Source organism: Drosophila miranda (genome assembly GCF_003369915.1).
Source record: "Drosophila miranda strain MSH22 chromosome Y unlocalized genomic scaffold, D.miranda_PacBio2.1 Contig_Y2_pilon, whole genome shotgun sequence".
In the NCBI taxonomy this organism is placed as follows: Eukaryota; Metazoa; Arthropoda; class Insecta; order Diptera; family Drosophilidae; genus Drosophila; species Drosophila miranda.
The window spans coordinates 28383599-28404964 of NW_022881614.1; the positions used below are offsets into that span (position 1 = coordinate 28383599).

The 21366-nt window shown below is 43.9% G+C and overlaps 1 protein-coding gene across 9 annotated transcripts in view; it reads left to right on the plus strand.

The window, feature by feature from the left end:
- Positions 1 to 21366, plus strand: part of LOC117185684 (aldehyde dehydrogenase, dimeric NADP-preferring-like) — a 30119-nt gene extending 8753 nt beyond the window's left edge. Inside the window, exons 1-12 of one of the 9 annotated variants that reach the window (XM_033397111.1) lie at positions 12756 to 12813; positions 13416 to 13510; positions 13801 to 13859; positions 17634 to 17814; positions 17892 to 18113; positions 18176 to 18339; positions 18403 to 18633; positions 18698 to 18895; positions 19053 to 19168; positions 20307 to 20442; positions 20506 to 20665; positions 20866 to 21202. In XM_033397111.1, coding sequence (XP_033253002.1) covers positions 12771 to 12813; positions 13416 to 13510; positions 13801 to 13859; positions 17634 to 17814; positions 17892 to 18113; positions 18176 to 18339; positions 18403 to 18633; positions 18698 to 18895; positions 19053 to 19168; positions 20307 to 20442; positions 20506 to 20665; positions 20866 to 20886 — 1626 coding nt within the window. In that variant the 5' untranslated portion in view covers positions 12756 to 12770 and the 3' untranslated portion in view covers positions 20887 to 21202. The other 8 variants (XM_033397113.1, XM_033397109.1, XM_033397110.1 and 5 more) reach the window with 8 other exon arrangements.

Consider the following 21366-nt stretch of genomic DNA (forward strand, 5'->3'; position numbering starts at 1 on the left):
ATGTCGTCGCACTCAATCACGGAAACTATTCGGTCTTTGTTATCACTTTCATGAATTGTCACTATTGGTTCATATTCAAAATCTTAATTAAGCGCTGAAGGATATCTAATTAAGGTGTCCACATGGGACATATATTTTCCACTACGATGTTTTAAAGTGTAATTATAATTTGCTAGCTCTATGGCCCATCTGGCGATATTTGAATGAAGACGTCCCTTTCCTAAACATAAAACTACTGAGTTACAATCTGTTATAATTCTAAACGGAATCCCTTCTAAATAAATTCGAAATTTCCTCAATGAATAGATCACAGCTAACGTTTCCAGTTTGTCGTTCTCTGTGAAAAATATGCTGTTGAGTGAAACTTATTGTCATCTTGTTTCTGCAACAAAATTCCACCAAAGCCTTCACTACTTGCATCACAATGCAATTCTGTTTCTCGATTTGGATTATACAGAGCTAATACTGGTGACGAAATCAGTTTTTCTCGAAGATATTCAAAAATTTGTATGCATTTGTCTTGAAGCTCAAACTTAGTTCCAGGTTTTGTAAGTTCTTGTAATGGTTTTGCTATTTTTGAGTAAGCAGGGATGAAACGCCTAAAATAAGAGAATAATCCCAAAACCTTTTGCATTTCATGGCGATCTTTTGGCAATGGCAGATGCTTAATGGTTGCTGTGTGTTCACAGTTTGGGCTTATTCCCCTACCAGAAAGGGTATATCCCAAGAACTCAATACTTTCATAACCAAATTGACATTTACTAACCTTAATTTCTAGTCGATATTCTGCGAGAATTCTTAAAACTCTACCTACTGTTATAAGATGTTCGTTCAACGACTTGGAACCTATAGCGATATCGTCCATATAAACTACTACATTACCCTCGCGAATTAATGGTTGTAAAATGAAATTAATAAATCTCATAAATACTGCTGGTGCATTCATAAGTCCAAAAGGCATTCTTGTGTATTCATATTGTCCGCTAGGTATGACAAATGCTGTATACTGCACCGAACTCTCTGCTACTTTTACTTGGTGATAACTGTGTTTCAAATCTAAAAGTGTAAAAATTGTGTTCCCTTCTAATGTCTCTAAGTAGTCGTCTATTACTGGCAATGGATATCCATCACGAATGCAAATCTTATTAAGCTGTTTGTAATCTACACACATTCTTTTTTCCCCTGATTTTTTCTTAACTAATACTATTGCAGAGCTGTAAGGCGATTTACTTTCTCTTATAAAGCCTTTTTTCAATAGTTCATCTATTTGGGTATCTACTTCTTTTTTCTCCTGATATGAAAGTCTTCTCGGAACAGTGCGTACAGGTTCTTCTGATTTAAGTTTGAGATTCATTTCGTAGTTATGTTGAATTGCTGGAATGTTAGTTAAGTCTGAATAGTTAAGTTTTATCAATTCCATGAATTTACTACGGTCTTTATCAGTTCGCTTTGGGTCGATATTATAGCTGTCGTCTTCTTTTGTTATTTCAATACTATATATATACGGTATATCTATGTCGGTTCTTTCTAATGATTCACTTGCCATATGCTTTTGCTCGTTATCTTTCAATAAAAGGTCAATGTTATTACAATTCAATTGGTCACTAATCTTATTCTCATAATTTTCATCCTTTAATAATCCATTCTTATTGATATCTGATAACATCATCTCACTATCTCTATTTGTCAATACTACATTTTCAATTTGGTCACTCTCAACGTTCACTAATACTCTATTTTTATCTAAGTCACTGTTCACTAATACTCTATTTTCATCTAAGTCACTGTTCACTAATACTCTATTTTCATCTAAGTCACTGTTCACTAATACTCTATTTTCATCTAAGTCACTGTTCACTAATACTCTATTTTCATCTAAGTCACTGTTCACTAATACCCTATTTTCATCTAAGTCACTGTTTACTAATACTCTATTTTCAATTGAGACCATATTGCTTTGCGTAACTCGCTTTACATTTTCAATTTCATTTTCAAAAATTAATTTTATTCCATAATTTTCAAGGAAACTGCGCCCCAGAAGGACATTACACGAAATATAGTTGTTTGGTACAACGAAAAATATAAGTTCTTTTTCAATGTTATGAAAAACTAAATTGACAATTATTTTTCCAAAAATGCTTATTCTCGAACCGTTAACTCCAAAATACTCTGTCGGTCTTAGTACACCATCAAAATTTTCATAAGGTATCGCCGAGCGCTGCATCAAATTAATAGCGCTACCGGTGTCCAACATGCCAGAAAGAAATTTAATTTGATACCTGCGTTTTATATCAGTGTAAAAATATACCCCTACCTGATTAACAATAGGAACAAAAATATTGTTCTCCTCTCTGTCGTCCATTGGCGGGTTGCTGGCTGTACCCACGGATCGCTGGGTTGGCATAGGCTTCTGTTGGCAATCCTTCACCTGGTGCTGCATGGATCCACACTGGAAACACGATCCCTTCTCCCGCTTAGGTGCGGGACACGATGAAGCATAATGGCCATGTGCTGAACAATTATAGCAGCGCACCTGGCTCCGGTCATTTCCAGAAGCGGTCATCCCAGTGCGCTTAAAATTCGTCTGGGTACTCTTCCTCAAAGCATCGTATTGTCGAGCTAGCTCCTTAAGTTTTCCGATGGTCGACGCTGAATACAATAAGGCGATACTGGAAGATCGATCACGAAAACCATCAACGATGAACTGCACTGTCAATTTCTCTTCGATGTCGGCACGCATAGCAATTTCTTCCATGCGAAGAATATATCCCATTACGGAGTTTTTCTCCGGGTTGAAAAAGGTTTCCTTCAACAGAAGTACCACGTCGGCAGTTGAATTGCTGCGGCCAAAAGTTTTTAGGAAGTTTCCCTTAAACTCGTCGTAAGTCTTTGATTTGTCGACACGCATGAACAAGTCCGCCTCTGTTCCCGCCTTCATCAACATGCGCACACAACGAAGCTTAAAATTGTTGCTTTCGTTCACGCCTCCGCAAATCCGTTCAAAATTCAAGACCCATTCAGAGGCTTCATCATTTTCACTGGCAGAAAAAGGGGCAATAAGTTGCTTGACCATTCGGATGTCATCGGTCATATAGTTGTCCATTACCATTAAAGCAGCCAGTTTCTTCTTTTTCTCAGCCACCCTTATTGCGGCGTCAAGTAATTCTTCTTCTTTCATATCGTCGATCTGCTCATTTTCAGACACTTTTCCATCCGATTCAATATCCGATTTATTCACCGGACTTTCAGAAACTTCGTCCATTCCACCACTTATGGCAAGCTTACGAAGTTGCCTTAGTGTTGCGCTGGCTGGAACAATGATCTCCTTCTCCAGCAACCACTCTACAATTTTTTCTTGTCAATGTTTGCCATGGTTTCCTCGGCCATTTATAAAATGTGGAAAATACTCGTTGTCGGGGATGCCAGTAGACAAATACTTATGTAGGCAGATACTTTAAAGGGCTACGATCCCACTTCTGAAGTTATTGGCGCAAAAGGTCCACGGATGTTTCGTGCTTTTTATGATTTTATTTTAATTTTATTTACTTAATTCTTTTCAACCTCCTCGTCTTGTCGATACCGCCAAAAGTGTTCATTGAACCCCAGCTCCGATCACTCGTTCTCTCATGGTTATAGTTCGCAGAACTAGAACTATCGGATGATAATTCATATCGATACTTACGATATTTCGTACAACGTTAATAGTAAATACAATTTGTTCCAGTCCCACCTGAACGATAGGTGGCCAGGGCTGAGGGCGACGCGCCATCTAGCGGAAGTCCAGGGAGGCTCGATGGTGTATTGGGACATCGGGGGGAGCTGGAGCCGTCACTGGGGATATAAGGAAGAGAATAGGATTAGTTATATGTATTAGTAAGGGAAAAAGGGATAAATAGGAGTGAAAATATTAGAAAACGTGGATTGGATTATAGAAATCGTGGAGAGTGGACGGAGTAACGTCGAAATTGGAAATTTTGTGCTTAAAACAGAAAGTTTGAACTGGCAAGGAATATAGCCACCAGAACCGGGCCAGAAGGTTTCCTGGAGAGGGACACTGTATTTCGAGAAAGTCGACTGCAGAGAAGAAGACTGCCCAACGGAACCTGAGTGAGTTCGTTCCACACCGCACGATCGTTGCATCGCCTTCCAGTGCGTGCCACACGTTTGGTCTCATTCACCAAGTAACAACCCCGAAACCCTATTCACACACACACACACGCGCACACGTATACACGGACCTATATAAATTTAGGGCTGACCGGCCACGGCCAGCGATCGCCCATGTCGTTTGAACTTAAAGAAAAAAAACATAATCCGCACTCCAAACACCGTTCCACATTAAATGTTATTTTGTTCCGTGTGTTGTCCTTTATTTAGTAATTAGTATTAGCTTAAACCGTTTAACGTACATTGAAAAAAAATATGTAAAAACACCACCCCCTTTCACGAACCTAAATCTGCGATCAGCTGTTCAGTGCCAGAAGATTAACCCTTAGTGGGTGACGCGGGGGTCCCATCAGTCCACCGTATTTGGTCGAGCGATTTGTGGAAAAATATTGTTTATTGTTTATGTCCCGGGGTTCCTTAACAAGAGCTCTTGGTAGGTTAAGTCTCCGTAGGGGCCCGAGTTAAATTAACTCCCGTAAAACTGTATCCACTCATCTACACATATTCCATTACGTATGGGTGAGGGTATCCCTGTTGGTTGAACGAAATTTCAGCAGTTATTCCCTTGTTTGCCTGTGTGTCGAACGTTTTGGTGTTTCTTAGTGGTTAGTGATAATTTTGAGTATAGCTATTTATTAATGAGAAAGATGAAATTGTCAATTTACGATTATTAAAGCTTGGATATATATTGAAGCATGATGCATTAAATTTAAAATAGAGGGAGGACGCGTGGCGTAAGCCATGGATTAGGCCAGCCGTTACCGTTCCAGCAGAGGGTGGCCAAAATGAACGTTGTGTTTGGTCACAGGTAGGGCGGGCGCGCGAAGTGATAACACCCAAGCTTCACCCACTTGATAGCCGTCTGTTTATGATTTTCTTTGTTGTTGTTAGGTTGTTGTTAGTTTTGATGTCCCGAGAAGTAGTATGTCTCCTTTTTTGTCTACATTTGGCGGGCAAGGGGAACTACCCAGCCCTGGGGTCGACAGCTAGCCGGCATTGCCCTCTGGGAAACAAGCCAAGTGTAACAAATGGCGCCCAATTTATTTTCGAATTCGCATGCATCTGGACTGACGCAGGTTCGGGTGGTATTACAACAAATGTCACTCGGGCTGGTAAAGGCAGATGCGGGGAATGAAAAAAAAAAATAAAAATGTTGTGGAGAAGACGACAGCTCGCGAAGTGCAGTTTAGCTGTCCCGGCAGAAGTCGCTGCTGCAGGCTTAAGGTGAGCGTAAAGCTGGTCCTTAATGGCGCGGGGTGATTGATGCTAGGGATGGATAGACGGAGGCAGTTAACGGATATATAAAATATGTGATAGGGACTTACGAATTACAGTTGAACATTTTGTCGCTATTCGATGTCGCAAGTGAACGTAAGTCACTGCCGTTCAACAAAAAAATGGACAGGGAGTTGGCACGGACACATTGCCTGGTGGACTGTGATATCGAATAAATCTGTGATGGAATGTGATATTGGAATAAGTTAGAGTAAGTCATGTAGGTAAATGTTCATTGTAGTTTCGCACCTGTTTGTTTAAAACAAAGCCGCTTTCGTGTTTTTGAACCTGTTGTCTGTCTGCCGAGAGGTGGTGAGAAGTAGGTGGGCCGGGAGTCGTAAAGACAACCCGCGATGCATCTGTTGTCATGGCAGATCGGTATGATGGATGACAGGAACAAATCACAAGCAAAGTGAGCTCATGCACCGTGAGGCTTCTCGTTTATCGGCCATCGCTTAGAGCGATGACTAGAGTAGATGACAGGCCACACAAAGGTGGTGTTCGTAATTGTAGGATATCCGTAGGGCGACTGTCAAGTGGAGCGCAGAAACTGGAGCGGTTGCTGGTCCCGGCTAGTCACGTGTCCCCCTCTTAATGAATCTGGTAAGAAGAAGAAGAACTGTTAGGAATTTTTGTTGTTAGGTTTTGTGTTGTGTTGAATGTGTTTGAAGTTTGAGTGTCTTAGGTGTCGATCGAATATACATGTATGTTATTATTTATTTATTCAAATATTTAATTGCATATATCTCGTTAACGGCGCTAGTTGGCGCAATATTTATATCGGTATTTATTTATTTATTTATCGGAGTATCTATTGGTCCGAAGCGTGGTGTTATTTATTCTTACTAGTTATTTCTTTGGGTCTTTATTTCTTTATTTATATATATTATCTTAGTTTAGGAGTTTCCCTTTTTTTTTGTAATATTGGTGTTGCTCGGTGCAGATGCCACAAGAAGGGGGTAGTCGACAGTATCATACGCGATCACGCGTAAACAAAACAGTGGACCAGATAGGAGAAGTGTCAGGGGCGATGTTTGATCAAGATCGGGAGGAACTTGGAGCGGTGGGTGGGTTGCCAAGAACACCGGTCCAGGCCAGGTCAGAAGAATGGCCAATGTCCGATCCTACACCCACGCTTACTTCCGAACTGGCATCAGCAGTCAACGTATCGTTGGCTCAGGCTCATGCGACACACAGGGCAGCGAACACTGACTCGATTAGTCGGGTGTTGCAGGAGGAGTTGCGTAAGGGGTTTATCGAGATGATGCACCAACTCAACGAGGTACTCCAGCCGGTTAGACAGCTGCAGCAGCAGAAGGAACCGCAGCGGGAGGAGGTTCACCACGAGCAGGAGTATCGAGGAGCAATCCCGAAAAGGAAGCCGTCTAGCACGACTGATGCGCCGATTCCGCCACCAAAACCATTTTTGGCTCGCTCGGGGCGAGGTGGTATTGGTCCGGAACCGTCTTCAGGAGTAGGACCGACCGCATCCAGTGAGCAGCATCAACGGGGTGGGCATCAAGCGCGAAATTGGCGAAACCCGAGGGCGAGGGTAGGAGAGCTGGTGGGATGCCTCGAGAAGATCCTCATCCAAATCCCCCGGGTTATAGACCTTGGCCACGGTGGGGCCGAGTCGAAAAATGGGACGTGACGTTCGACGGAGACAGCAACAAAATGACAGTCGAGGATTTTGTGTTCCGAATTGAATGCCGCTGTCCGTGGGATGAAGTTCTAAAGGGATTTCATCACCTGGTTACAGGAAACGCGCGGGAATGGTACTGACAGTACATCCGTGATCATGGCGGTGGTGTTTGGCAGGAACTAAGGGGCGACTTAATTGCTCGTTTCCGAGGCACGGCGTCCGAGTTCGACCGCATGAGAGAACTGCGAGAAAGAATGCAGCGGTCAAACGAGAGTGTGGAAGACTTTTTCCATGTCATGAGAAAGCTCGCGTCGAGGTTGGAGATGCCACCACCTGAAAAGGAGATGGTAAAAATCGTCAAAAAGGCACTCACAGATGAGATAGCGAGTTTCGTCTACGGCTTACGGGTTTATTCCTTAGACCAACTGCGGGATGAGTGCGTGGAAATAGAGGCACATCTGAAGAGGAAGGCTCGATCTTCGTGGCGAGGAGCACCCAAAGCCACAAACTATGGTCGCGGGCCGAATGCGAACGTCAGCGAGGTCGCGCAGGATCGGTCGATTGGCGATGAAGAGGCAGAGGTCATTGAGGAAGCGCAAGTGACACAGCGTGTTCCACAGAAGTTGATTTGCTGGAACTGCGGGCAGACCGATCATGGCTTTAGGGACTGTATGGCATCGGAGAGGCGAATCTTCCGCTTCCGTTGTGGAAATCCCGATGCATATTGTCCAACCTGTCCGAATTGCGCGGGAAACGTGAAGAGGGGTGCGATCCAAGCAGGCGAATCACGCTCACAGAAGGGGCCTGCGCAGAGAAAGTAGAAGAAAATAAAAATGAATTAGATAGACGTAAATTGCATGTTAGGTTAAGGAACTTATCATATGAAGAGCGCTTAAGAAATTATTTAGAAACCAGAAATAGAATATTTTCTGAACTACGAGTGGATGGTATGCGAGCACTGTCGGTGCGGGTGAGAAAGGCGAGATCCCGTTTTAAGCAAAGGCGAGCTATGAGGAGGCAGGTGATTGCTTCAGTAAAGCGTTGGTGCAAGAAAGACCCGAGAGTTTTCGCAGAAATCTCTATAATGGGCGAGTCCGTGCGAGGCCTGTTGGATTCAGGCGCTACACACAGCATGCTAGGGTGTAATGGTCAGGAATTCCTGGAGAAGCTGGGCGTGGAGGCTCGTCGATATTCTTCTATAGGGAAGGTAGCGAATGGGGAAAATCGCGCAATCGTTGGCCGAGTAGAATTACCGGTGAAATACAAGGGAGAGGTAAAAAGATTAACGTTTTTCGTATGCCCTTTCTTGGAACAGGAAATTTACTTGGGGGTAGACTTTTGGCGGGTATTCTCATTGGCTCCTGAGGTGATGGGAGAAGGTCCAGTAGGGGCATCTCACAGATTAGTGGAAGAAGTGCTGGCTGATCAAGTCGCTCACTATGTGGAAGGCCCGGAGAAGGAGATAGTGCAGGAAGAATGGGAGTTGTCAGAGGAGCAAAGGGCAGCCTTGGATCAGGTGAAGGCAGAGTTTCTGACTTTCGAAGCCTGGGGAGGACGTCGAGCGAGACTCACAAAATTCAGTTGGTGGAGAAGGCCGAGCCTGTGAAGGATCGACATTACCCGCTGTCGCCAGCGATGCAGGAAGTGGTGTGTGGTGAGGTGGACAAAATGTTGGCTTTGGGAGTCATCGAGTACAGTGATAGTCCGTGGAGCAACCGTACCACCGTAGTGCGAAGGCCGGGCAAAAATCGTTTCTGCCTCGATGCCCGAAAGCTCAACAAAGTAACCATCAAGGACGCTTACCCACTTCCTAGCATCGAGGGGATTTTGTCGCGTCTCGATCAGACGATATATATCTCCAGCGTCGACTTAAAATTCGCTTTTTGGCAAATCGAGCTGGACGAGCAGAGTCGACCAAATACGGCGTTCACGGTGCCGGGACGGCCTCTGTACCAGTTCCGTATGATGCCCTTTGGCCTCTGCAACGCCGCACAACGCCTATGTAGACTGGTCGATAAGGTGATTCCGGTTGAGATGCGTTCAAACGTCTATGCGTATCTCGACGGCTTGCTGAGGACTTCCAAACGCACGTGAAGATTCTGCGACAGGTTGCCGAGCTTCTACGAGAAGCAAATTTAACGATAGGGCTGAGCAAATCTCATTTTTGCTATAAAAACATTAAATACCTGGGATTTATAGTGGGAGGAGGAGTGCTGAAGATGGATCCGGATCGTGTGTCGGCCATTTTGCGCATTCCCGAGCCGCGATCTGTTCGAGAATTGCGTAGTTTCCTGGGAACTGCGGGCTGGTACCGGCGCTTTATGAAAAACTATGCTGAGATGGCCGGTCCGCTCACAGACTCCCTGAAAAAGTCGGGAAATGGAAAGTTTAAATTGACGGAGGAGGCAAAACGAGCCATGGGGGAGCTAAAAGCTGCACTCACCTCGGCACCAGTCCTGGTACACGCGGATTTCAAGCGGCACTTCTACATACAGTGCGACGCCTCACATTATGGAGTAGGAGCCGTACTCTTCCAAAGGGATGACGAGCAGAACGAGAGGCCCATAGCGTTTTTCTCTGCCAAACTGAATTGCCACCAAAAAAATTACTCGGTGACAGAGAAAGAGTGTCTGGCAGCCCTCATGGCGATCCTTAAGTTCCGTCCGTACGTAGAGCTTATGCCGTTTACAGTCATAACTGACCACGCCAGTCTCAAATGGCTCATGACCATGAAGAACCTGGATGGTCGCTTAGCTCGTTGGTCCCTTCAACTGCAGGCCTTCGATTTCGGCATAGAACACCGGAAAGGAGCGGACAATGTAGTGGCAGATACATTGTCACGCAGTATTGAAGAGCTGGAAGTGGATCCGAGTAGTATCCTGGGTTTTGAAACGGTGGAGTTTGAATCTGGAGAATATCAGGAGTTAAGGAAGGAAATAACAGAGAACCAAGACCGCTTACCTGATCTCCAGATTGTTGACGGCATGATATTCAAGCGCCGTCTGGAAATTGTGGGTTCCGAGTTCGAGACAAAGCACATTCGGAAGAGAAGACAGCGCACGGAGGAATCGCGAAAACCTTGCACTTATTGCGTAGGCAGTTTTACTGGACGAACATGGCGATAGAGGTGCGGGATTATATACGACGGTGCACCGTGTGCAAGGAGTCGAAAGCGCCGAATTATCGGATGCAGGTCGGGATGGGGCAAGAAGTGGTCACTGAGCGCCCGTTCCAAAAACTTTATATTGATTTTTTGGGCAAGTATCCGCGGTCAAAGAACGGTCAGGCGTGGATATTTATTGTAGTTGACCAGTTCTCTAAGTTCACATTCCTAAAGACCATGACCAAGGCCACAGCAAAGGAAGTTGTAAGATTCCTCCTTCACGAGGTGTTTTACAAGTTTGGAGTGCCGGAGATGATTCACTCGGACAATGGGGCTCAGTTCGTCTCGAAAACTTTTAAGGAGATGACCGATGCATTCGCAGTCACTCATATGAGGACGCCAGTGTATTCTCCGCAGAGTAACGCAGCCGAACGCGTGAATCGCACAGTACTCAGCGCGATTCGGGCGTATCTGGAAGACGGGCATGCCCACGCGTATGTTGTCCCTCCTGGGACTGACGACATACTCGTGGTGGTGTTCCAGTCCCACCTGAGGGCGACGCGCCATCTAGCGGAAGTCCAGGGAGGCTCGATGGTGTATTGGGACATCGGGGGGAGCTGGAGCCGTCACTGGGGATATAAGGAAGAGAATAGGATTAGTTATATGTATTAGTAAGGGAAAAAGGGATAAATAGGAGTGAAAATATTAGAAAACGTGGATTGGATTATAGAAATCGTGGAGCGTGGACGGAGTAACGTCGAAATTGGAAATTTTGTGCTTAAAACAGAAAGTTTGAACCGGCAAGGAATATAGCCACCAGAACCGGGCCAGAAGGTTTCCTGGAGAGGGACACTGGAGTTCGAGAAAGTCGACTGCAGAGAAGAAGACTGCCCAACGGAACCTGAGTGAGTTCGTTCCAGTTGCGCGTGTGTGAGCCAAGTAGCGCGGGAGGTGGGAGGGGGGGGGGTGAAAGAGAACGATTTAGCTCCCGGGGCGTTTCTAGCCACACCGCACGATCGTTGCATCGCCTTCCAGTGCGTGCCACACGTTTGGTCTCATTCACCAAGTAACAACCCCGAAACCCTATTCACACACACACACACGCGCACACGTATACACGGACCTATATAAATTTAGGGCTGACCGGCCACGGCCAGCGATCGCCCATGTCGTTTGAACTTAAAGAAAAAAAACATAATCCGCACTCCAAACAACGTTCCACATTAAATGTTATTTTGTTCCGTGTGTTGTCCTTTATTTAGTAATTAGTATTAGCTTAAACCGTTTAACGTACATTGAAAAAAAATATGTAAAAACACCAACACCTTTCACGAACCTAAATCTGCGATCAGCTGTTCAGTGCCAGAAGATTAACCCTTAGTGGGTGACGCGGGGGTCCCATCAGTCCACCGTATTTGGTCGAGCGATTTGTGGAAAAATATTGTTTATTGCTTATGTCCCGGGGACCCTTAACAAGAGCTCTTGGTAGGTTAAGTCTCCGTAGGGGCCCGAGTTAAATTAACTCCCGTAAAACTGGATCCACTCATCTACACATATTCCATTACGTATGGGTGAGGGTATCCCTGTTGGTTGAACGAAATTTCAGCAGTTATTCCCTTGTTTGCCTGTGTGTCGAACGTTTTGGTGTTTCTTAGTGGTTAGTGATAATTTTGAGTATAGCTATTTATTAATGAGAAAGATGAAATTGTCAATTTACGATTATTAAAGCTTGGATATATATTGAAGCATGATGCATTAAATTTAAAATAGAGGGAGGACGCGGGGCGTAAGCCATGGATTAGGCCAGCCGTTACCGTTCCAGCAGAGGGTGGCCAAAATGAACGTTGTGTTTGGTCACAGGTAGGGCGGGCGCGCGAAGTGATAACACCCAAGCTTCACCCACTTGATAGCCGTCTGTTTATGATTTTCTTTGTTGTTGTTAGGTTGTTGTTAGTTTTGATGTCCCGAGAAGTAGTATGTCTCCTTTTTTGTCTACATTTGGCGGGCAAGGGGAACTACCCAGCCCTGGGGTCGACAGCTAGCCGGCATTGCCCTCTGGGAAACAAGCCAAGTGTAACAAATTGTAGAGTTATAATACTAAACAATCTAACAATACTAAACAATCTAACAGGTCTGTTCTTAATCGCCTTAATCCCCATACCACATAGTAGATGGATCTAATTATGACCCAGAATAAAGTTTTAATTTTTTGAACATGTTTAGTAGTACATACAGACCGATTAGTTGTTATCAGCTCAAAATCCGACAAAAAAAGTACACACATACATACATGAAAAGTATTTGCTGATAAAAGTCTGTTGTCGAGTATATTTATGAACTTTAGAAGAACAGTACATTCAGTAGCTGCCGGCATTTCTTTTGGAAAGGTGTGTTTCTAGATTGACCGATAATTAAACAGTGATATAAACAAGTGTTTTCAGAAAACAGTGCAAAGATGTTCCCTTCCGACTGCGATAGTAACGTTTCAGCCGTTTTTGCGAGCGAAATATGTTTAAGTAGACGTGTAAGCAACGCAGGTCCAAAGTCAATTTGAACAGAAAAACTGTCTAAACAAAACAAATAATGAGTTCTGAAAATAGCAACCGTCTCACAATCGAATATTCGGGTAAGAATGTAGAAAGGCATTCCATTCATTTTTTGAACCCTATGTAAATTAAATTACAACCGTTGGAAAAGCGTCTATCGAATCATTCGATTGAAATAGCTCACTGATTAACTAGAAGCACAGAGCCAGCCATATGGGAAAAATATGCAGCGAGAATCAGGAGATATATGTGGCAGCTTGTTTTTCCAGTTATGCTGGGACACTAGGCATACAGTATACTGTATACAGTATAGTGGTATAGTGTATAGTGGTACAGCTTCATCGTTTAAGACCAGCTGCATGTCATACAGCTATAACAGCTGTGCGCTATGCAGCCCTGCGTTAATTCGATAACTTATCGGACCGCCTTCAGCTTTTACTAAGCTTTTTTAAACTTATTACTGTATTATTGGGGCCCAAACTTGCGAAGCGTTAACAACAGTAAACACAGCTAGCTAGTGTGGACACTCCGTGATTATTCGGCGTGCATGTTTTCGTGAAAAGTCTAAACTGTAGCAGCAAATAAAAAAAAAAAACTAAACAGTCGGAGTGGAGTGAATGTGCAAAAATCAAACAAAGTGTTGCTTATGTTTTTGTGTGTCTCCCTCTCTTCCACCTCGCAGAACCAGAAACTGAAAGCGAATCCCCCAGCGTCCCCACACCCGCATCTACATCACTGTTTCAGTCCGAGTCCGACATAATGGCCAATTTCGACGATGTGAGTGTTCCAGTGCACAGCGAATAAGAAAAATATATAACAATTATTAACACACAAACGAACATTGTGCACGTAACAAACATTATTCCCCATTGTGTTTGATTTTATTTTTATTTTGAATTTTTTGTTTTCGTCGTCGTCGTCGTTATCTCCCCTCTGTATGCGTGTTGCATGCTCTCAACACTCGGTTATTACGAATGTGAAAAACCAACAACGCCGCCGCCGAATCCAATCCAATCCCCATTCCACACAAAACACCAACTACGATGAACAACAACAACTACGACCAGACGTTGCAACGCGCCCGCCTCGCATTCGCCAGCGGCAAGACCAGGAACGTAAGCTTTCGGTAAGTTGAATCGGAATCTGTAGCCGAAGCTGAAGGAAAACCTGGCGTCCAAGCTGAAGCTGTTTATGTTTACACCACCAGCTGGGGCTGTTATTATTGCTATTACGTTACAGATATTCGGTTTCAGCAACGCAGTAATTGCTATGCTTTTTAGTACGGATGGTTTCTTAGCTGTGCAAGCTGGGTATCTATGTACATGTATACTGAACTGATCCGCCGAGAAAGGAGAGCTCTGAACTTTGGGACGCACCACCCCCACCCCACCCATTCTTTGGCTGATAAGAAGTGTAGATAGATAGTATAGTTATATTCTGAAACGCGAGCAAAGTCTACAGACTTGTACTTTCTGATATGCATTAATATTAATGTCCCCCACGACTCCTCGGACTGTTTAATTCGAACTTTGACTTCGGAAAGTGGTTGGATGGTGTGGGCTGTACTTTGAATGCAATTAGGTAACCCTGAACTTGTTTTTCTATCTGGCTGGGCTTGTAACTGGAATAATTACTAATATATGTACAGTTCGCGAGCAGTTCGGTCCACAATAGTCACACGAACATACGCACACACAGACAGGCAAAACACACACATTTATGGATATGTTAATAAACGAGCAAAATATAAGAAGCAAAAGACACACGAAGAACAGGCGATATGCCTATAGTTTTGAATTGCCAAGTGTGAAACGGAAGTGCGGAAGAATCTGCGCCCAAGGCTGCTGGCCTGGCCATTTAATTTCATGATCTTTCCGAAGCTCCGCTCCGAACAAATGAACACGTTCTATGAACGTTTTCGCCTTTGGCAACTCAACTTCTACTTCGGCTTTGATTCTCTACTCTTGCTTTGATTATATTTAAATATGTACATTTTCTTCATAATTCCAAAACGAAACACTAGACTGGTCATCAGTCGTCCCGAGCCCAGTCGAGCACCGATCACATCAGTGCGCTCCGCTAATTGCTTTATTTATATTCACGGCGATGGCTCGAACATATTGTTTTGGATATCCGACTATGGCTTTATGTTTGTCATAACCAAATGGTTAGGTACCTGTTCAATTGGATCGGGTTTGAGTCTGGTTCTCAAGCCGGTTTTACAGTTCTAATCGCTGCACACCTCAGTCCCGTCCGGTCCCACATTTCCTTCCATTTGGGTTGACTCACTGGCTAGCGTAGAATATTTCATAACTGCCAATAAGGAATGTGCCGAAAAGAAACTGCACACTTACAATCGTCAATTTCTCTCAGTGCGAGCTTTCGATCATGCCGTTCGATGCACCGTTAGAAAGCTGAGAAATTCTGCGTTGTTTGCATGTTCCTTTTTCACTATTCGCTTATCAGTTTCAACGATACCTCGAATTGAAGAGCAAGTTCGCAAAAAAATTGTGCACAATTATTGCACAGAAAAAGGTGTGTCTTACAGACAATTAGCTAAACGCTACAAAGTTAGTGTTAATAGTGTTAAAAATATTATAATTAAGTTTGGAGAGACATGTTCTTTAAAATATTTACCAAAAACTGGGAGAAAAAAGGGTCCAAGGGATCAAAATATTGATGAAAAAGTATTAGCCTTAATCCACAAACATAACACGATGTCCGTTCGAGAATTGGCAAAAAAAGCGCGAACAAGTATGAGTATGGTTCAAAGAATAAAGCAACGCCATAATTTAAAGACATACAAAAAACAAAAAGTTCCGAAAAAAAGTCTGCGACAAGTAGAAGTCGGCAAAACGAGAGTGCGAAAGCTTTATGATCGCTTGCTCAATGATGCAGTTCAATGCGTTATTATGGACGACGAAACTTATGTCAAATTGGACTCGAATTGGTGGAACTGTTGACGAGTCGGTGTCAACAATTCAAGTCGATAAATTTGGGGAGAAAGTGCTAATATGGCAGGCCATTTGCACCTGTGGCCTAAGAACCAGTGCTTTTTTCACAAAAGGGACAATCAACGCCGATGTGTACATGAAGGAGTGTTTGAAAAAGCGTCTTATACCTTTTTATGAAAAACACAATGTGTCAAGAATATTTTGTCCAGATCTGGCGTCCGCGCACTATGCCCGCTCAACTTTAGCGCTACTTGACTCAAAAGGCATCAATTTCGTGTCAAAAGAGGAGAACCCACCAAATTGCCCAGAGCTCCGGCCAATTGAGCGATATTGGGCATTAGTTAAAAGAAATTTAAAGAAGGATGGTAGTCTCTCCGAAAACATGGAAGATATGAAAAACGAGGGGGAACGTTGTGAGTTGCTGCGGAGAGCGCAACTCTACAGTTATACCCGATACTAAGTCAGTATGGCTCTCCTCCGGCAGACGCCGCTAATATTAAACGACACGACAAGGAGTGCGTGCGAGAGAGACAGAAAATCAGTCTGAGCGTGACGTCGGGTGCTGCGTAGCCAGTGCAAATTGATTTGTTCCTTTTGGCTATAAAAATGATCTGATCTGATCCAGATTCAGCAATCTGATAGATATGGTCATTATCTATGATTCTGCGTTTTTAGTTTTCTCGAAATTGCAATATTGTGGATGCAACAGATTTTCGTTCTTTGTGGGGGCGGAAAAAGGTGGGGCGAAATTCTGAGATATACGTTTTATAGTGAGATCTAACAGAAGTGCGGATACCAAATTTGGTTACTCTAGCCTTAATAGTCTCTGAGATTTGTGGATGCCCCAGATTTTCGTCCTTTCCGGGGGCGGAAAGGGGTGTGGCAAAATTTGGACACGAAACGATCACGGTCCGATATCACAGGAGTGTGGATACCAAATTTGGTTGCTCTGGCTCTTATAGGTTCTGAGATCCTTGAACTCATATTTTGCAATTGGCAAAGCCGACCATGAAACCTGTGTGTTAGAGAGACACAGAGCGAGAAAGAATGAAATTGTTTTCTTGATTCTGGCTATAATAATTATACGATGTAGTTGAGATTTTACACTCTAGAACATATAGTCATCCTCTACGATTCTGCGTTTTTGGTTTTATCGTATCTTTAAAAATGTGGATGCCACAGATTTTCGTCCTTTGTGGGGGCGGAAGTGGGCGGGGCTAAGTTTTGAAATATTTTTGTAGCAGTGACATATCACAGAAGTCTGGATCCAAAACATCGTTGCTCTAGATCTTATAGTCTTTGAGCACTAGGCGCTGAAGGGGACGGACGGACGGACGGACGGACGGACGGACGGACGGACGGACGGACGGACGGACAGACGGACAGACATACAGGGCTCAATCGACTCGGCTATTGATGCTGATCAAGAATATATATACTTTATGGGGTCGGAAACGATTCCTTCTGGACGTTACACACATCCACTTTTACCACAAATCTAATATACCCCAATACTCATTTTGAGTATCGGGTATAAGAACTGGATGCGTGCGACCCGTAGGATTACCAAAGAGTGTGTGCAGAACTTAATGAGCGGTGTTAAGCAAAAAGTTCGATCAAAAATAAGAGGCTAGACATTTTTTTAAATTTATTAACAAAATTGAAAGTTAATGTTTTTCTCTAAAATTAAAAAAAATTAAAATTGAAATCGGAACGAAAACATCGAAGTTATAAGAAAAACAAAGTGTGCAGTTTCTTTTCGGCACATTCCTTAAAACCAGCATTGACCTTTCCCAAGAGCCTCTCGTGCATCGTGATTGAGTATTGATTTTGTTTTGGTCTTTGTTTCGCTATTTTGCCGCGGAACATCATCATCATTTATTTATCTACTAATTATTTGTGGCTTTGGCTTTGGATTTGGCTATGGCTTCTTTTCGCATTCACAGTCGCAAGCAGCTGGAGAATCTGCTGCGTTGCTATGAGGAGAACGAGTGCGACATTATTAGTGCCTTGGAGGCAGATCTGCGTCGCCCCAAGCAGGAGAGTCTGATCGTGGAGACCGAATTCATGAAGAACGACATCAAGCACATTCTATACAATCTAAGTAATTGGGTCAAGGCAGAGAAGGTGAGCACCAATCCACTTAAGACCTTAGGGCCTCTGAATTACTAGATCGTTCTACCATTTCTCTCGCCCCTTTTTAGCCCTCTAAGTCGATCATTAATGTGATGGACGATGTGCAGATCTATAACGATCCCTTTGGCGTTGTGCTAGTGATTGGTGCTTGGAATTATCCGTTGCAGTTGCTGCTTGTCCCCGTGGCCTCTGCCATTGCCGCCGGTAACTGCGTGGTGATCAAGCCCAGCGAGATCGCCGCCAACTGCGCCAAGTTTATTGCCGAAGTCATTCCAAAATATCTCGACAATGTGAGTTCCAAAGCATTCCAAACACCAACTTAATTTACTAATACTAATCAACGTCGCTTCAGGATTGCTATCCAGTGGTCTGCGGTGGACCCAGCGAAACGGCTGAGCTGCTCAAACAGCGCTTCGACTACATCTTCTACACGGGCTCCACCCGCGTCGGCAAAATCATTCATGCGGCGGCCAACCAGCACCTGACGCCCACCACCCTGGAGCTAGGCGGCAAGAGGTGAGCATGCAGCGCGGACAGCATCGGATGGCGGGTGATTCATGCGTGTTGTTCTTCTTCCAGTCCTTGCTACATTGACAAGTCGGTGGAGCTGCGCACAGCTGTCAAGCGTATCCTGTGGGGCAAGCTAATAAACTGCGGCCAAACCTGCATTGCCCCCGACTACATCCTCTGCTCGAAGGAGATGCAGGACAAGTTCGTGGCCGAAGCCAAGGACGTGCTCAAAGAGTGGTACGGCGAGAACATTCAGAGCAGCCCCGACCTGAGCCGTGTCATCAACAGCGGCAATTTCCAGTGAGAAGAAAGCAGAATGGTACACGAAATATGACTGATTGAGATACTACTTGTTGCCTTTCAGGCGCCTGCTTGGGCTAATTAAGTCGGGACGCGTCGCTGTAGGCGGTAAGTACGATGCCAGCGAGCGTTACATTGAGCCCACAATCCTGGTCGATGTCAAGCCCAACGACCCCATTATGGAGGAGGAGATCTTCGGCCCCATCTTGCCCATCTATACCGTGGAGAGTGCCTACGATGCGATCAAGTTCATCAATGCCAGGTATGTCCGTCTGTGTCCCACGTCAGGACTGACTGTCCCTTGTCCCTGTCTATTCATTTGTCTTTCGCATCTCCCACAATACCACAATACACCAACAACAACAAAAACACACCAATATCACAATACCAATGTCCGGTTCGAAATGTTTTTCTCTTAGAGAGAGTCCACTTGTCCTGTATATTTTCACATCGGAAACAGAGGTTAAAAATCTGTTCGTAAACGGCACACAATCGGGCGGAATGTGCGTGAATGACACGATAATGCATTATGCCGGTAAGAGACCGCAACAAGGTCTTACTTTCCCTCTACGGTTTTGGTCTCCTATTTTTTTTCCAAAAAATTTCCAGCTTCAAAATGTATTTGAGAGTTTGTTTAATTTGTATTTTAAATTTATTTCCCTCTGGTGGCGGTGATAAATATTTTTTGTATATACTTAGCTCCCTCGTTGTATGCTCCCTGCCGTGTTTTGTTGTACCCAATCCCAACCCACCCGGCGATAGATGTGCCCGGGCAGCTAGGAGTATCTCTAACGATCCAACACGTTGCTCCCCTTACACTTTTCATCCAACTTTCCGCATTTCGTTTTGTATTCATATCATTGATGTTGTTCGCAGATCTGTAGATGGGGACAGAAAACTTTCGAACAGAACTGCGAATGTTTCTTGGTTTGTCTTTTATGTGTTACTCTTTTTTTAGCCCCGGTTGATGCTCGAAGAAGTCGACACGTCAACTGCACTCTTATGTTTATAAAAACTGTCACTTAATCTGTTTAACAATTACTCCCTTCTCCTTCCTTACTCCCCGTAATTAGAGAGAAAACTCTTGTAATTTACGTGTTCTCAAACTCAAACAAGCTAGTTAAAGAGTTCAAGAGCAATACCACAAGCGGCGGATTCTGCAGCAACGAAACTATTATGCATTGTGGAGGTATTTGCTATGCTACTGTACATATATATTTATATATATAGATAAGAGATCTTAGTGGTAGTAAAGTAGTATATCCATGCTGGAAGTTACACCCGACACTTGTGTTCTATTTAAAGGGGTCTGCGGCACCACTCAATCAATCAGTTTTTGAATTGCAAATTATGCACTTCTGACACTCGACTGTAGACAACGAACACCAAGAGCACCACAGCTACAAACAGCACAACCCAGTAAGACAAGCACCCAGCGGCACTCTTTTTCTGTTAATTTGAACTAAAGCTCTTTGTTTGCGTTTGGTTTTCGGCTTAACTTTGGGTTTAATGAAATTGGTTTTGGCTGGAATTTGCTTAACAACTTAATGCTTGGGTGTAGATACGAATCGAATCGTAAGAGTAACTAAGATAACTAATCATAACTTTGGTGGTAGCTCTAAATAGGTATTTATAAATACAAGTGCTCATATGGCTTCTGCTCAAATCAACAGTTGATGTGCTGCCCTTCGGGGGCGTTGGCATGAGCGGCATGGGCTCCTACCACGGAAAGTACGGCTTTGACACTTTTACGCACAAGAAGTCGTGTCTGGGCAAAGATCTGTCGGCGTTTGGTGAGAAGTTGGCCTCGTAAGTTTACAATTTCCATTGCTAATTGGTGCACAGTGTGTAATATACAAGTTTTTGTTGCAGAGCTCGCTATCCCCCGTACTCAGATCGCAAGGGATCGTTTCTGTCGTTCCTGCTGCACAAGCGCCGACCTCTGCCCAATTTCTATCTGACGCATGTGCTGGCCATCGGCCTGGGCGTAGGTCTGACAGTGCTGGCCAACTATTACCTACAGGTAAGAAAGGTATTTATGCTTGATCCTCACGCTCAACATGAATCTGTGTATATTAAAAATATGATTATCTTCCATGCACATCTCTACCATGCCTACTCTCGAACACACAACATTATTGGGACAACACTCGAACCTGCACCACAACAACAACTACACCCTTCACTCTCATTCTTCACAATTCATACACTGCTATTGTCCGCCGTATCTAGGGTAAGCTGTTGTCGCGTTAGGATCGAGGGCGGATCCGAGAGACCTTCACGCCGTAAGCCGAACCAGTGGACCCAACCGTTTAGATGTGGATCGGTTTGAAATAAATGTATACTCATAGATTAGTTTCGTTACTGGGTTTCATGCTATGCTGATACTAACTACAACCACCACACACACGTACTTTACCTTACTGACAGAATATTGAGCGGCGTTTTTGTGTTTGTTTGGATCCACGAAACTCTAAATTGCAACAAAAAACTGTACTCTTATATGTGTTTTTACGGATTGGAAGCACTTGCCCAACTGAGCATTATTTATCCCGTACTCACATTTTTATTTTCAGAAAAATTCAACTGAATAAAGATCTATACTTTTATACTTTTTATACGCATATCGGTGGGTCATGTCTAGCTTTGGATACTTCGTGTTACACATATTAGTTATTGTTATTTAGTTGCTATTTTATACAAATGTGAATGCTTACTAAAATATATGTCAAA